At 45.4% G+C, this 17,050-nt stretch overlaps 1 protein-coding gene across 1 annotated transcript in view; it reads right to left on the bottom strand.

Moving 5' to 3' along the window:
- Positions 1–17,050, bottom strand: part of smpd3 (sphingomyelin phosphodiesterase 3) — a 51,009-nt gene that overhangs the window by 15,120 nt on the left and 18,839 nt on the right. The window contains exons 5-7 of the mRNA XM_042496693.2: positions 16,249–16,404; positions 14,357–14,446; positions 11,339–11,402 (exon numbers count right to left, since the gene is read on the bottom strand). Of these exons, the coding sequence (XP_042352627.2) occupies positions 11,339–11,402; positions 14,357–14,446; positions 16,249–16,404 (310 nt within the window). The remainder of the gene's footprint in view (positions 1–11,338; positions 11,403–14,356; positions 14,447–16,248; positions 16,405–17,050) is intronic.

Raw genomic sequence — 17,050 nt, 5'->3', positions numbered from 1 at the left:
GCTTAATAAATCTTGGTCTGGGGCAACCTTTTTGATATGATATACCATTTCTAAAGTTTCTTGTTAAAGGAACACTTTACCGATTTTCAACAAGCTTTGCATCAAATCAGTGTGGGTACTATGTGTAGATGAACTGCGGTAAACTGCCCTCCATCTAACCAGTGCCCAGATATCCCTCCTGATATTCCCAGTTAAAAAACTGCAACTTAATTTACATCATTTGGTGGCTTTTCTCTGACTCTTTGGACTGTTGATCAAACTACAGGCTGTACTTCTGCATTTTCGTATTGCCCGCCAACCCGAACGCCACCACCACATACTTAAAGAGTAAACAGCTGATCAAAGGACACACCTGCCTCTCTCTCTCTCTCTTTCTCTCTCTCTCTCTCAGTGCTGATCAAATATAAATCGAGATTCTGTTACTCAGTTGCTTATCTCTCTTAAATACTTTTAAAAACATATATTAGCTTATTGTTTAACTGTTATATGAGATCTGACTGGCTGCCATTGTTTCACACACTGTATGAGCTCTGCATTCTGGTAGTTGTAGGTTTTCTAACTCTTGAGCAAAAGCATTCTGTTTCTCTGTTTCCGCTGGTCATGTAGCACCAGCTTTAGAAGTATTTGCTGCTTTCTATTGCAGATACAGCTTAGTTTTATGTGAGGGCCTTTTTATGTCTGTGATATTGTGATATTTATTTTTTAACTTCTTTAATTTATTGTTTTTGCAAGAAAAACATTTTTTGGGTGGACGAGATTTTTTTTTACAGGAGGAAAATAAGGGTCACTTTTCTAAGTGTTTCTTTTTGTAATACTCATTTTGACCACAAGACGCTGAAGCGCACCTCTAGGGGACTTTTCATTTCTCTTTGCACTCTAAACACAGCATGCATCTCTTATTATTCAAATTCTGATATATGAGCACTTTCATGTCACATAAAAGGTTATGATCATAGGGGTCACTGTCACTTGTAGCAGTTACAGTACACTGTGTTTGTGTTTTCTCATGTTTTATCTTCAAAATGCAAAATCTAACATCAAAATCAAAATCAGCAGCCTCCAGCACTGTGAAACGTTTGATGCTAGACTGGATGGGCCTAGCATCAAACTTTTGACAGTGTTCATAGATTCAAAACATATTTAGCACTCAGTTTAATATGCCTTTGTGTGCTCTGATTAATAAATGTATTCTTTAATTTTGAAACAGTACCCTTATGTTGTCATTGTATGGGTTAATTCATTAATTTTATACAGTATAAAAAAACAAACAAATTGCCCCCTCAGAATTTTTAACATCCCCCTCAGGCAGTTTACACCTCTAGGATGAAATTGTTTGACACACAAATCAAATTTGGACCTCCCTGTGAAATATGAAACAATCAGAAATGAGCTGATGGGCCTGCGTGGTGATTTAGATTGATCTAAGTGGTTCAACTGTTAACTGAAGGACTGAATAAATAAGCATTGCATTATATTTGCAGTATGCTAGCATCAAACTTTTGACAGTGTTCATAGACTCAAACAGTGTTGGTCAAGTTACTTGGAAATAGTAATTAGTTACTGATTACTGATTACTTTACTTAGTTACTTTTCAAAAACATGATGCACAACCTGAATACAATATAAAGCAATAGACCTCTCAGCCTAATTCTATACTTTCTGCATATTCCATTAGATAAAACTGAAGCAAATGAAACTGTCTTTTTTAACTTGTTTTATGAGTTTCAATCCTTTAACTACGATGCGTCGGAACGATTCAGAGTCTACAGTGGAAATGGGCAACATGTCCTCGACAATATAGCCAGCGACAAGCTTCTTCAGTTCAGCGGCACTAAGCCCTGTCGGTCTTAAGTCTATTTTCACCTGTTTAGCAGGAGAAGGGCCCTCGGAGGTTCGCTCGGTGGAACTGGATGTGGTAGCCTCAGCGGGCATGTCAGTGGGGGGATACGGGGGATTCTCGGTGAGTTTCACATTCCCGTGCCGGCTTGCTAGGTGCTTGCTCAGATTTGACGTGGAATTTTTCGGTGTAGATAAAAGTTTTCTTCCCACGCACAGTGTACAGCGGACGCTAATGTTTTTGTCACCTTTAACTGAGTCAAACTCAAAGTAATGTCGGTACTTCCAAGAATTAAATGCTGCACGGCCCTGCTCTTTCCCGCGCTCCATGTTGTCTTGTTGATCGGGTAGCGACAATCACTACACGTCTGTTGTTTACCACAGACGTCGCGCCGCTCATACGTCATTGTCACGAGACACTCTCACAAAACAAAATCACGGTTTAGTAACACAGTAACGCAGCCTGCTTGCAGAAAAGTAACAGTAATCTAATTACTATTTTTGCAATTGTAATCCCTTACTTTACTCGTTACTTGAAAAAGTAATTGGATTACAGTAACGCGTTACATCTAACGCGTTACTGCCCATCCGTGGACTCAAACATATTTAGCACTCAGCTTGTTATGCCTTCATGTGCTCTGTTAATTGAAGGACTGATTAAATAAGCATTGCATTATAATTGCAGTTTTCAGTAAACAGCGTCCATGCATGTTAGGTGGTGCACTTCAGCCTCTTGTGGTCAAAATGACTATTACAAAAGGAAAAATGACCCTTATTTTCCTCCTGAAATTTTTCTTGCCCCCAAAAACTTTTTTTTTTCTTTCTTTTCTGTCAGTGTTGAATGTACTGATGGACTGTAATTTAGCATAACCATGGGATATAAAGTTTTTACTGTGGCAAGACCATAGCAAAAACAAGTCAATAGCAAAGGCTATTGGCCGAGTTTCCGAAAAAATTAAGATTATTAATGAAGTGTCTGACCTGAAGAAAGCCCTAGAAATGTTTAGAAGGTATGTCATATTTGGCTTTAATTTGTTCATATGATAGTAGTTTTTCAGGCTTAAATAAATCACTGACAATCTTGATACCGTGATGATACCAGCATTGAAATATGCTCGTTCCCAGTCCAGGGGGTAAGGCTTTATAATGGGGTGTAGAACTGAGAAGGGACCCCTCCCTTGGGTAACCTTCACAATTCTTTCCCACATTTTGATTGTGTTCATCATAATTGGACTGTTTGTAACCTCAGTTGGAAGCAAGGACATTTCATTCACGACAAGGCTGAGTAAGGACAGAGAGGGGCAGTGCCAGGCATCAATATGGATCTTCTGTCTAGAATTTAAAAAATGCCTCAGCCAGTCTGACACTATATGCATGTGGCATGCCCACTTCTAAAACATAAGGTTGGGCATTGAAAGACCACCCCTCTCTTTTGGCAGCTGTAATTTCTTGAGATTGAGACATGGTTTTTTCCCATGCCAAATAAATTTTGAAATAGCCTTATCGATATCAAAGAACACACACTTATTAATCCTCAGAGGGAGCATTTGCATTGGGTATAGGATCCTTGGAAGGATGTTCATTTTAATTAGACTGACTCTACCTAGCAAGGAGAGAGGGAGATCAAACCACCTGAGTAGATCGCTTTTAATTAAAGATATAATGGGAGCAAAATTAAGTTGTATAGATTATTTAAGTTGGCAGAGATTTTAACACCTAAATATGTAAAACCAGATTCAGACCACTTAAAGGAAAAGTTGACCGGGGCACTTTTATTCACAAAGTCACCCAGTGGCAAAGACTCAGATTTGTTGTAATTAATTCTGTAGCCTGAGAAACTGCCAAAAGCATCTATAGTTGAAACAAGGGCCGAAATAGAAATTTGGGGTTCAGTAAGGAAGAGAACGGCGTCATCTGCATACAGTGCAGTTTATGGACGATTCCCCCAAGACTCACGCCAGCGATATTGTTTGTGAACCTTATGGCCTCTGCAAGTGGCTCAATAGCCAGTGAGAATAGCAGAGGGGGCAAGGGACAGCCTTGTCTCGTGCCACATCCCAGATGAAAGGCCTCAGAAGCACAGCCATTGACCAATACTCTCGCCATTGGGGCACTATAGAGCAGCCTCACCCATTTAATAAATTCAGGCCCAAGTCCAAACCTCTGAAGGATGTCAAAGAGATATTCAAATTCAACCCTATCGAAAGCCTTAGCCGCATCGAGAGCTATACAGAGAATTCTTTCTTGACTGGAGTGTACGTATTGTAATACATTAAGAAGGCGCCGAACATTTGAGTGTGAAAACCTATTCCTGATAACTCCTGTTTGATCGAGTTTAATCAGGGCAGGAAGGTAAATCTCCGACCTCTTGGCGAGAAGTTTGGATAGCAATTTACAATCCACTCCAGTAAGACTTGTCAGTCTATAGGACGAGCAGCAGTCTGAGGGTGTATCCTTCTTCAGATTAAGTGAAATACTGGCTAGATTGAGTGTTTGAGGTAAAGTGCCCAGTTCAAATGACTCAGTGTACATTCTGGTGAATGGCTCTACCACTAATTTGGCCATTTTCTTATAAAATTCAGGGCAAAACCCATCTGGGCCTAGGGCCTTGCCACCTAGTAGGGATTTAATTGTCTCGAGGACCTCCTCCTTACTGACCGGACAACATAAAATGTCCCTGCTCTCAGCCAACAGGGTCAGCAAATCTATACGGTCTAAGAAATTTGCCATGTCATCGGCACTGTCAGGGCATTCAGGAGAATACAGATTTTGGTAAAAAGGTTTCATAATATTAATCATGTGTTTAGTTTCAAACTGTTTAAAGTCTCCCTGGTTTGTTAGCAGGTTCAAATAGCTGGTGCTAGCAGTAAAAAAATAGCGTATTCTGCTTTTTGTGTGAGTAGATTATCAGGAGCAGAATGTGCATCATCCAGCTTCAGCAGTATTGATTTAGAGAGGGAGTTTTTTAAATCCCTCTCTAGGTTGGTGATCTGGCATTCGAGCTCTAGTTGCTGTCAGAGCGCTTCTTTCCTTTTAGCTGAGGTATAAGAGATAATCACTCCTCTTAAATAGGCTTTTGCAGTCTCCCATAATGTTGATGCAGAAACATCAGGAGTATCATTAATAGAAAAAAAGAGCGTCAAATGTTCCTCCAGGAAAGTTAAAAAAGTGGGGTTACTAAGCAGGGATGGGTTTAGCCGCCAGTGACGTGTAGAGGGTTCATAATAAGGAGGTGTAAGTTCCAGTCCAATAAGTTAGTGATCTGAGAGTGTGGATGCTTTTATACCACATGCTCGAACCCTGTCCAAAGCTTGCCTAGAGGTGAAAAAGTAATCAATCCTTGAGAATGAGTTATGTGGACAGGAATAAAACGTGAAGTCCTTCACTCCTGGGTTCAATACTCTCCAAGTGTCGAATAAGTTCAGATCATTACAGAGCCTCCTGGTAGCTAGTGCCATTTTGAATAGGCGTGTGGATTTGAGGGGGCTTTGGTCTAACTCTGGTTCCAAACAGGAGTTTAGGTCCCCACCCAGAACTACAAGAGGTGAAATATCAGAGGATACATCTGCTAGCAAATTGGAATAGAAAGGAGCTTCAGCTGTATTGGGAGAATAGATACATCCAAGAGCGAGCCTTTCCCCGTATAGGAAGCCTAAAATTATGACATATCTCCCTTTGGAATCTTTTATGCATTTTTTTAATGTAAAAGGCAGCCTTTTATGTAGCAGAATTGCCACTTTTCTGCTTTTGGAGTTAAAAGAAGAGTAAAACCCTCCCTGAGCTACCACCTTATCGTGATGGAGGGGTTTGCGTGTCCCAGTGATCCTAGGAGCTCAGTTGTTGGGGGCTTCATGCCCCTGGTAGGGTTACCCATGGCAAACAGGTCTTAGGGGAGGGACCAGACAAAGTGTAGCTCACAAGACCCCTATGATGACGACAACAAATGGTCCAGAGTTTCCCTCGCCCGGACGCGGGTCACCGGGGCCCCCCCCGGAGCCAGGCCTGGGGGTGGGGCTTGATGGCGAGCGCCTGGTGGCCGAGCCTTTACCCATGAGGCCCAGCCGGGCACAGCCCGAAGAGGTGACATGGGACCACCTTCCCGTGGGCTCACCTCCCATAGGAGGGGCCATAGGGGTCGGGTGCCATGTGAGCTGGGCGGCAGCCGTAGGCGGGGACCTTGGTGGTCTGATCCTCGGCTGCAGAAGCTAGCTCTGGGGACGTGGAATGTCACCTCTCTGGTGGGGAAGGAGCCTGAGCTGGTGCGCGAGGTTGAGAAGTTCCGACTAGATATAGTCGGCCTCACCTCGACGCACGGCTTGGGCTCCGGAACCAGTCTTCTCGAGAGGGGATGACTCTCTTCCACTCTGGAGTTGCCACTGGTGAGAGGCGCCGGGCAGGGGTGGCAATACTTATTGCCCCCTGGCTCGGTGCCTGTATGTTGGAGTTTACCCTGGTGAATGAGAGGGTAGCCTCCCTCCGCCTTCGGGTTGGGGGACCGATCCTGACTGTTGTTTGTGCCTATGGTCCAAACGGCAGTTCAGAGTATCCACCCTTTTTGGAGTCCTTAGAGGGGGTGCTGGAGAGTGCTCCTTCTGGGGTCTCCCTCGTTCTGCTGGGGGACTTCAACGCTCAAGTTGGCAACAACAGTGAGACCTGGAGGGGCATGATCGGGAGGAATGGCCCCCCCGATCTGAACCCGAGTGGTGTTTTGTTATTGGACTTCTGTGCTCGCCACAGATTGTCCATAATGAACACCATGTTCAAGCATAAGAGTGTCCATCTTGGACACTCGGGTAAAGAGAGGGGTGGAGCTGTCAACCGACCACCACCTGGTGGTGAGTTGGCTCCGATGGTGGGGGAGGACGCCGGTCAGACCTGGCCGACCCAAATGTATTGTGAGGGTCTGCTGGGAACGTCTGGCAGAGTCTCCCGTCAGAAGGAGCTTCAACTCCCACCTCCGGGAGAGCTTCGACCATGTCCCGGGGGAGGTGGGGGACATTGAGTCCGAGTGGGCCATGTTCCGTGTCTCCATTGCTGAGGCAGCCGACTGGTGCTGTGGCCGTAAGGTGGTTGGTGCCCGTCAGGGCGGCAACACCCGAACCCGCTGGTGGACACCAGCGGTAAGGGGTGCCGTCAAGCTGAAGAAGGAGTCCTATCGGGCCTTCTTGGCCTGTGGGACTCTGGAGGCAGCAGACAGGTACCGACAGGCCAAGTGGAGTGCAGCGGCGGCGGTCGCCGAGGCGAAAACCAGGGCGTGAGAGGAGTTCAGTGAGGCCATGGAAAATGACTTCTGGATGGCTTTGAAGAGGTTCTGGACCACCATCCGGCATCTCAAGAGGGGGAAGCCGTGCTCTGTCAACACTGTGTATGGTGGGGACGGGGCGCTGCTGACCTCGACTCGGGACGTTGTGGATCGGTGGAAGGAATACTTCGAAGACCTCCTCAATCCCACCGACACGCCTTCCGGTGAGGAAGCAGGGCCTGGGGACTCGGGGGTGGGCTCCCCTATCTCTGGGGCTGAGGTTACCGAGGTGGTCAAAAAGCTCCTCAGTGGCAGGGCCCCGGGGGTGGACGAGGTCCGCCCGGAGGTTCTCAAGGCCCTGGATGTTGTGGCGCTGTCGTGGCTGATACGACTCTGCAACATTGCGTGGACAACGGGGGCAGTGCCCTTGGCCTGGCAGAATGGGGTGGTGGTCCCTCTTTTTAAGAAGGGGGACCAGAGGGTGTGTTCCAACTACAGGGGGATCACTCCTCAGCCTCCCTGGTAAGGTCTTTTCAGGGGTACTAGAGAGGAGGGTCCGCCGGATAGTTGAACCCTGGATTCAGGAGGAGCAATGCGGTTTTCGCCCTGGTCGTGGAACTGTCGACCAGCTCTGGACCATTGGCAGGGTCCTTGAGGGTGCGTGGGAGTTTGCCCAACCAGTCCACATGTGCTTTGTGGACTTGGAGAAGTCAACGTGTCCCTCGGGGAGTTTTGTGGGGGGCTCTCCAGGAATGTGGGGTTTCGGACCCCCTGATACGGGCTGTCTGTTCCCTCTATGACCGGTGCCAGAGCTTGGTTCGCATTGCCGGCAGTAAGTCGAACTCGTTTCTGGTGAGGGTTGGACTCCGCCAGGGCTGGCCTTTGTCACCGATTCTGTTCATAACTTTTATGGACAGAATTTCTAGGCGCAGCCAGGCTGTTGAGGGGGTCCGGTTCGGTGACCTCAGGATTGGGTCTCTGCTCTTTGCAGATGATGTGGTCCTGTTGGCTTCATCAGGCCGTGACCTTCAGCTCTCACTGGATCAGTTCGCAGCAGAGTGTGAAGGGGCCGGGATGAGAATCAGCACCTCCAAATCCGAGGCATGGTTCTCAGCCGGAAAGGGGTGGCATGCCCCCTCCAGATTGGGGATGAAGTCCTGGAGGAGTTTAAGTACCTCGGGGTCTTGTTCACGAGTGAGGGAAGGATGGGCGGGAGATCGACAGACGGATTGGTGCAGCGTCTGCAGTAATGCGGACGCTGCACCGATCTGTCGTGGTGAAGAGGGAGCTGAGCCGAAAGGCAAAGCTCTCGATTTACCAGTCGATCTTCGTTCCTACCCTCACCTATCGTCACGAGCTTTGGGTAGTGACCGAAAGAACAAGATCGTGGGTACAAGCAGCCGAAATGAGTTTCCTCCGTAGGGTGGCTGGGCTCTCCCTTAGAGATAGAGAGTGAGAAGCTCGGTCATCCGGGAGGAGCTCGGAGTAGAGCCGCTGCTCCTCCGCGTTGAGAAGAGCCAGATATATGTACAGTCTCTTAGTTTTTTAGTTTTTTTTAAGCATATTCCTTTATATTCTATTAATAATGTGTGCTCTTTATTCTCTTGTTCTTACTGCATGGCGCTGCTACACCCCAATTTCTCAGTTTTGAGATCAATAAAGTATATCTATCTATCTATCTATCTATCTATCTATCTATCTATCTATCTATCTATCTATCTAATTAGGATGCCTCCAGGACGCCTCCCTGGTGAGGTGTTCAGGGCACGTCCCACCGGTAGGAGGCCCCGGGGAAGACCCAGGACACGCTGGAGAGACTACGTCTCACAGCTGGCCTGGGAACGCCTCGGGGTCCCCCGGGAAGAGCTGGACAAAGTGGCCGGGGAGAGGGAACTCTGGGCTTTCTTGCTTAGGCTGCTGCCCCCGCAACCCGACCCCAGATAAGCGGAAGAAAATGGATGGATGGATGGAGAAGAGTAAAACACTTGGCTCACCCAGTCTCTCCTTAGCTTTAAATGCTCAAGGTCAGAGAGGTGGGTCTCGTAGAAAAGCAAGTGTACCTTTCTTTTCCACCTCTTAACTATGATATGAATTCCACATGCTGCTTAGTACATGTCCACAAAAATATATTGCTCGCGAACACTGAAAATAGGCAGAAACAAATAGTGCTGTCATGTGAGAAAGGAAAAAGAATCAGAACACAACCCAAAAAAGAAAACAAGACCAGATAAGACAAGAAGGTCTCATACCTGGAAAAACAACGGAAAAACACCCAATGGGTATTACAATAGGACATGACACTGAAGGAGGCCATCACTATGGAGAGAGGTCAGGGGAAAAGGAGAAAATCAAAAAAAAAAAAAACCCCACAAGCCCCCACTCTAAAAACAATAATAAATGAATGAACAACCAAATTCGACCTAGACTGAGTCTTACATGGTACCTTTAACTTACTGAGCAAGGTAATCAAGGGCGAAAGCATCGCAGGTCACTGCACCTCTCACACACATTTAACCTGGTCCTTTAAGTTATTTTAACCCCTGTGCTCAAGCTATAGCAAAATGACCATTAAGAGTAGCAGAAAGTGAAAAAAAAGGAGCACGGGGTGCTGATGTTCAACAGCAAATAAAGGTATTTTAAGGACTAAGGCTCGACAGAGATTGTATTAACCGCAAATGGCGTAATAAGCATTTTGGAGCAAAGTAAAGTCTAAAGTCAGCAATGAAAGAGCAAACTTGCTGTGGTTAATTCACCAGCTGGCCATTACTAGTATAACAGGAGAGTGTCTAACTTTTTCAGAGAAACTGTTGAGAATCCACAGTAAAAATTAAATCTAGTGTCCTTCAATTAGGCTCAGATTATAACCCGGTTCGAATGGTCCCTAATAGTAGTAGAATAACTAAATAGTAAAAAAAAAGCTCTCAGTGCAGAAATTGGTGAAGGAGTCTAAGACTGGTATGTCCATCTTTAATATGTCACTTGTTTTATTGTGTGTCTCACCAGAGACTGTGCTCACATCAGCTTGTCCAGAAAATGCCGGGCTGCTTCTGCGTCCTCAAAACTGTGCTCCGTTCCATTGTGCTGCACAACAAGCCTCGCTGGGAACCGCATCATGAACTTCATTCCCTTGTCTATAAGTTTTTGTACTACATCATTGAAGGCGCGGCGCTTCAGACGGAATGCCCTGGACAGGTCCTGATGGATGAAAATGTGAGTTTTCGCCTTTCTCGCGGCTGATAGGATCCTCAGTTTATCCCGGGAGTTATGGAGCTTATTGATCACCAGGCGAGGGCGTTCACTCCTCTGTCCGGGGGTCCGGTGAGAACGGTCCAACTTTATGCGCCCCTTGGCAGCAGACAGACCAAGCGTCGTTGGCAGCCAGGATTCAAAAAATTGGATGGGGTGGTCACCCTCCGTACCTTCCCTGAGGGTTCTTATATTGTCCCATCTGCTGCGGTTCTCTGCGTCGTCTAGCTGCTCGGTCATGGCCACCTGCCTGTTCTCCACCTGATCAAGGCGTAGCTTGAGAGTGGCGACCTGGTCCTCCACGGTGGAGACCCGCTGTTTTCGGCTTTGGTCATGCGTTTGGACATACCCTCCAGGCTGCTGGCAATTTTATCCAAGGCGTCGGTAAGCCTGGACAATTTCTACTCCATAACTTATGGACAATTTCTACTCCATAACTCCAAAATTTTTACTCCAGAACTACCTGTTCTGGGTAACTTCCCACACCAATTCAGACATGTCCAAGGAGCTGACTTCCATGACATTAGTATCAGCCGGAGGTGGAGGCGCCATTGTGGGATGGGGTGCATGGTCGGTAATCTGCGACTGAGTTGTTTTCCCCTTTCTCGCAGATTTTTCTCTCTGAGACTGTCCACCAGGTTTTGTTGCCATGTTATAGCATCATCAGTGTAACTTCAGGTAGGAAGAAACACTTTTAAGCTCCATATAGTGAGACAGGAGCGGGAGCTCTACGAAGACACAGCCCTCAGCTAGCCTTCCTCACATGACCTCCCCTCTGGAATTCTAAATACCCTGTTATACTGTCGTGTGGCAGGCTGCCACAAATAAATGAATGTGTAAGACCCTGTGCCAAAATTTTGGAAAAACTCTTGCATACTTATTGCTTGTGTGCCATTAGTAAGGCTACAGGATGCCAATAGTGGTATGGGTGCCCAAGGCGTTTAAAGGCTGTGGTAAAGGTTCTGGTGTGTGTGTGTGTGTGTGTGTGTGTGTGTGTGTGTGTGTGTGACTTACTTTTGTAAACTTTCAGGTGAACTGACCTCATCGTCATAAAGGCCACTGGGATCCAGTAAAGTACCTGTTGAGGGACACATTAAAATCCATCACAATGCAGACTCACTTGTGTTTCTCCTCTCTGGCTCTACTCTTCACTTCTCAATTAACACCTCCAGTAGAAGTTACAGTGCAGAATGCAGTCAGTCGTTCTATCCCACCAATGTATACTGACACCTTTGTTGAGTCCAATGAAGGACACCCAAAGGCAGAGGTGCTGTTCTGTCAGTGGGACAGTGGTGGGTCGGGGTCTGGGTTGTCAAACTCCCTGAAACGGAGTATCCAACAATCGTTATTTAGCTCTGCAGTGGTTGTCAAGGTGAGTAAGATTTCCTCCTTTACTCCTGTTTTCACTACTGAACCACCTCAGACCTCTGTGCTGTACTGTCATAGACCAGCTGGGAGACATGGGACTGAAATCTAACTGTGGAGGAGCAGTCACGACAAATATGGACTTAGACTTCACCTCCACTGCATGGTTTTCACTTGCACCAACATACCTGCAAATCCAGTCCAAATTGTTTTATATTTCTGTACTTGTTTATTGATTTGTCTAATATGCTTTACAATCCACCTTCTCACCATGACGACCAGCTTTTTCCTTTCAGAACAGCTGATCTGAAAGTACGGCTTGGCTTTTTTCATTGTAGCAAAGGAGGCATCAGAAGGCTTTGTGTTGAGAGCATAAGCTCTATCTCCATCTTAATGGACAAAGAGGCAGTGAGGCTGTGGGCTGGTTATGAGTGTAAAAGGACCAATTTAAAGGGAGCAGCACAATGACATTATCTCAGTCAATTCCACAGCTTTTCTTTGGAAAAGTCCAGACCAGTGACATTCAAAATGGAGCTTGTTGATAAAAAAATGCCAGTGGAGGATCCCCCGCACCCTTGACAGAGGTCCGAGCTGAGCCACCAATGTCTTAGAAATCCTAGAAACAGCCTAAAATCGTAGAAATGTTCTTAAAACATCCTAAAGCCTCAGAAATGTCTTCAAATCCCGAAAAAATCCTGAAATTCTAGAAATGTCCTAAAATCCCAAGAATGGCCTAAAATCTTAGAAATGCCCTTAAGGCTAAATCCTAATCCTAAAAACATGATAAAATCTCAGAAACTGGCTGATATACTTGAAACATCTTAAAATCCAAGAAACATACGGAAATCCTAGAAATGTCCCATAATCCTAGAAACACCCTTAAATTCTGAACATATCATAAAGTCCTAGAAATGTCTAATATCCTGAAAACATCTGAAAATCCTAGAAATGCGCTAATATCCTAGAAAAGTGCTGAAATACGAGAAAGATCCTAAAATCTAAGAGACATTCTAAAATCTAAACAAACATCCAAAAATCCTAGAATGTCCTAAAATTCTAGAAACTTCGTAAAATCTTACAATTGTGCTAAAATCCTAGAAACATTTCATTTTGCAAAGTGGCCCCCAAGCAAAGTTGAGTATCCCTGGTCTAGATATATGTCCTGATATTTCCTCTTTCAGGTGGTTAACATGACCTCAGTGTCTCTGTCCTCAAGACTTATTGCACACCAACAAGCTGTAGTATATGTAGGAAAGAACTCCTAAAACACACGGGCAGCCACAGTTCCTGGACTTGTTAGGTTTGTGGTTGACATGTTTCATCTGCCATCAAACATGAACTCAAACACATCACAAAGAGAGCTATGCCAGTTATGATTGTAGAAGATGATTAATGGTGTCATTTTACTCTCAGCTCACTGCTTTGAACTACCAAATGCTATATTTTCCATGTGATTTGAATGCAGCACCAGCACTGCAGGTGTGTGTGTGTGCCTGTGTATGTGTGTGTGGCTGGCTGGGTGGACAGCATTAGAAGGTTCCCGGAGCTCTCTGAGTTCAGCAAGTGTCATGAAATCTACCCACACAGTCAGAACAGCATGTGACAGTGGCTGGCAGCCCGCCGCTCCGCTCTCTGCCGGCTTTTTTAAGCTTCGCTATTGTATTCATTTAGGTCTAATCTTCTTTGGATAAGCTTTATGAAATGGGATCATCTTTCTCCTTTTTCTTTCATTAATTCATTGATCCATTCTTCTTTTCCTGTCTTCTTCCTTTCCTCCTGTCTAACTGCAACCAAACAGCGGCATAGCTCCGCTGCCCTGGTTAGCTGCGCAAAATGTCCCTGTCAAAATAAATAAGGCAGTCTGTAAAAGAGCCCTATCTCTGACCTGCCCACACTGTCCCCAAATACCGCTGGCCTAAATAACGCTTCACATCCAGACCAAAACCCTCCAGTCCTTACGTCACTAATGCCCATGTGTCAACCGCTGTACTAGGTGCTTTTGAATTCAAACAGCAGGGGCATCCTGATTAAGCCAAAGCGAGCCAGATTACAGTTCACTCTGCTCTGCTCTGCTCTGCTCTGCTCTGCTCTGCTCGGCTCGGCTCGGCTCGGCTATGCTATGCCTGGCTCGCCTCGGCTTGGTTCTGCTTGGTGTGCACCACGTGGATGGCTGTGGCTCAGAGGTAATGCGGGTCATCCTCTAAAAAGAAGGTCAGCAGTTCTATCCCAGGCTCCTCCAGTCAACATGTCGAAGTATCCTTGGGCAAGATAGCGAACCCCAGTTTGCTTTAATGCTGTGCCATTGGAGTGTGATTGCGTGTGAGAAGTTACAGAGTAGTAGGTAGCACCTTGTACAGTAGCCTTGGCCACCAATGTGTGAATATGTGTGTGAATAGGTGAATGTGACATGTAGTGTGTAAGCACTTTGAGTGGTCAAAAGAATAGAAAAGGGCTATACAAGAACAGTCCATTTACTATTACCAGACTTCCTGTGAGTGCATGGCAACAGCTGCCTTTTAATATAACAACACTCTTTAGAGATTAGCTTGTGGTATTGCTGTCTGTTTTGCTACAGTTTGATCCGTGAGTGCGTGCATGCATCAGACAGAAATATGGGATGTCCCAGGGTGTCCCCAGAGGAGCATGTGACTGTGTGCCTGTTGTTACCTAGAGCCCATGGTTTGTCCTCCCCTGGCCCCAGGCGACACGGGTCCTTGTATTGAGTAAAAAGTGCATGCTGCTGCTCCAGCTTGTCCTCTAAAAAAAAAAAAAAAAAATACAGTTGAATTTTACACACAGTCCCAGTTTAGGCTGTGCGTTGGAGAGGAGTAACACACTCATCATTCATCAATGAGTACTGCCTGACAACAGGAAGTCACAAGTAAATAAGCGTGGATGACCAGGGAACCAAATAATATGGAGCGTTCTTCTCTGGATAAAATTAAACTCCCCAAAACCTCTTAAAAATCTGGATCTGAAAAAAGGAGAGCACACATTAGCAGGTGCTAGGCTAAAGGCCTGTCTCCGAAATGCCAAACCACGTTTAAGAAACACTGATTTGTAATGTAAAATGGCTTTATTCACGACATCATCGGGGATTCCCTCGTGTTCTGGGGTTTCCTCCTCTCCACGTCTCCCTGCCGACCAATTGGGTGCTGCCAGTTGTCCCGTCTTACGACCAGGCCCCCTGGAAGTGTGCCACCCATTGGAGCAAAATTTAGGCACTCATCAAGGGGTAGGAAGCCCTTGATGAGTGCCTGCTCTAATTATGTGTTTCCTGAAGCTTATGTAAGTCCCCAGTAGCTCTGTGCCTCTAGTTTGTGTGTTGTTGGCTCATGATTGTTAACTAGCTGGTTGTTCACCTTAACTTGTACAAAGGAACTCAGTTGTTAAAGGAGCAGGACTCTAGAGAATAGATTTTGGTTTTGTTTTGGTTTTGTTAAACACATGCTGCTATCGCACCACACCATAGGAAGCTGTTTGTCTAAAAAACTAGGTTTTATGGGTTGCTGCACTGATTGTGTTTGCACAGGTTATTACAGAGTAGATAGGTAGATTTTTTTTTTTATTTCCGTACCGTTTGTAAATGTAGCAAGCTTGGGGTTGAGGTTGGCCAGGTATAAGATTTGTTTTAATTGTGTGTTTATTTTTGCTGCCACCCGCTGCCCTCTCCCTTTGTTTTAATGCTGCTTACTTGTTTCACCATTTAATCATTAATTCATTCACTGAATAATAAACAGCATTCCAGCCAATTTTACCATCACAGCTTTGTTACCGCCCTTTCTCCCTAGGCTGTACATCTTTGGGTTGTAACGCCATTTTAAATCTAAATCTGTAGCTGCTTGGCTCCAGGTGTGATGCTCAGGACCATAGACTGTAAATAAAGATGGACGATGCACTCCCACTTACCCCTGCTGAAGTGAGATTAAAATATGGGATATGAGCGTTGCCATCTTACAAGGGTGATGTCACTGGGAGTCCTGCATCTGCACAGTAACGATCCCCGGTGGGGGAGTTACCACCCACACACCCATTCGACCAATAGTGAATGGCTCCATTGAATGTGAGCACACAGATTGGCTGTCACAGCTGTCAATCATGGTGGAAAACCCCCTTTTGAATAATTTAATTCATTTAACTCATCAAAACTGAACCAAACTTATCATGACAACAAACACTTGAACAAACATCAGGATGATGAGAACTACCTTCAGTGACGGACACCAATTTTGGGAAAAATGTAATTGGCGTATACTTTGAGTTTTTTAGTTCAGCCTATGACCATTCACTAACATGGAGGGGCGGGTCTTAGGACCTGTACTGCAGTCAGACAACAGGGGCGATCCGGATTGAATAACCTCACTTTGGGGGAGCTGTCATGTGTCCATCTTTATATAGAGTCTATGCTCAGGATCCAAAGGAGCACAGTATTGAGAGTGAAGTTATTTGTTTGAGCAGTTCTCAAGAGGCATGTGTTTAACGGGCACTGTACTAGTACTTTTAAACATCATAGATAAGTATTCAATGCTGTTTGATCCACTGCCCTGACAATGTCATACCTGAGGAGCAGTTATCAAAGTTGAGGTCTCCCAGGATGACATCGAAGGCCACCAGGTCCTCCTTCTCTCCTTCAGCTGGTTGGGACGAGGATTGGCGGAACTCAGCGCCCCACTGGAGCAACAGGTCCAGCTGCTCACAACGTACAGAGGCATCTCCTGGCATATAATGCAGTGTTGGGTGGGGGGAAACGACAAATAATCACAACTGTTTCCTCTAAAGTCACCAAAACATGTATGAATGAAAGTGATGTACAAAGAGGAGGTCTTGGTGTTACCTAAAACTTTCAGTATGTGTACTATGGTAAGTAACATATAATATACCCTAACACTGACACCTTTGGATATGATACAATATGGTATGATAGAGTATAGAATTAAGCACAATTACATGAAAGGGTTTGCTTTAACATCATTTGAGCACGACATTGACACGGTCAGGACCGAAGTGCTTGCATGGCATTAATATGTGGCCTCTCTCGCGTTTAAGGGCCTTGCCTTTCCATTATTGCTTTCTTAACACACCTACATCGCCTTTGATTAAAAATAGTGATGGCTAGTGTGGTGGGTGCAATAGAAATAAAGCTGCTAATGTTTTGAACATCCATCACCATCTTCTTGGAATGTTATCACCAGAGGAGAAGTCACAGAACATCACTCAGTGGAAACGTAGTCATCTTGCACTTGTGTTTCATCGACATTTTGAAAATTATAAGTTTTGTGTAAATCTGTAATGGAAAACGACACACTGTTGGGAAAGAATGAATAACTGTGGTACAGTGATCAGTATTCATTTTCTGATGCA

The sequence above is a fragment of the Plectropomus leopardus genome, chromosome 7 (genome assembly GCF_026936395.1).
Source record: "Plectropomus leopardus strain MGB_pleo_1.0 chromosome 7, ASM2693639v1, whole genome shotgun sequence".
Classification (NCBI taxonomy): domain Eukaryota; kingdom Metazoa; phylum Chordata; class Actinopteri; order Perciformes; family Serranidae; genus Plectropomus; species Plectropomus leopardus.
Note: the sequence above shows the minus strand (reverse complement) of the source record. Positions and strands in the feature narration are given on the sequence as shown.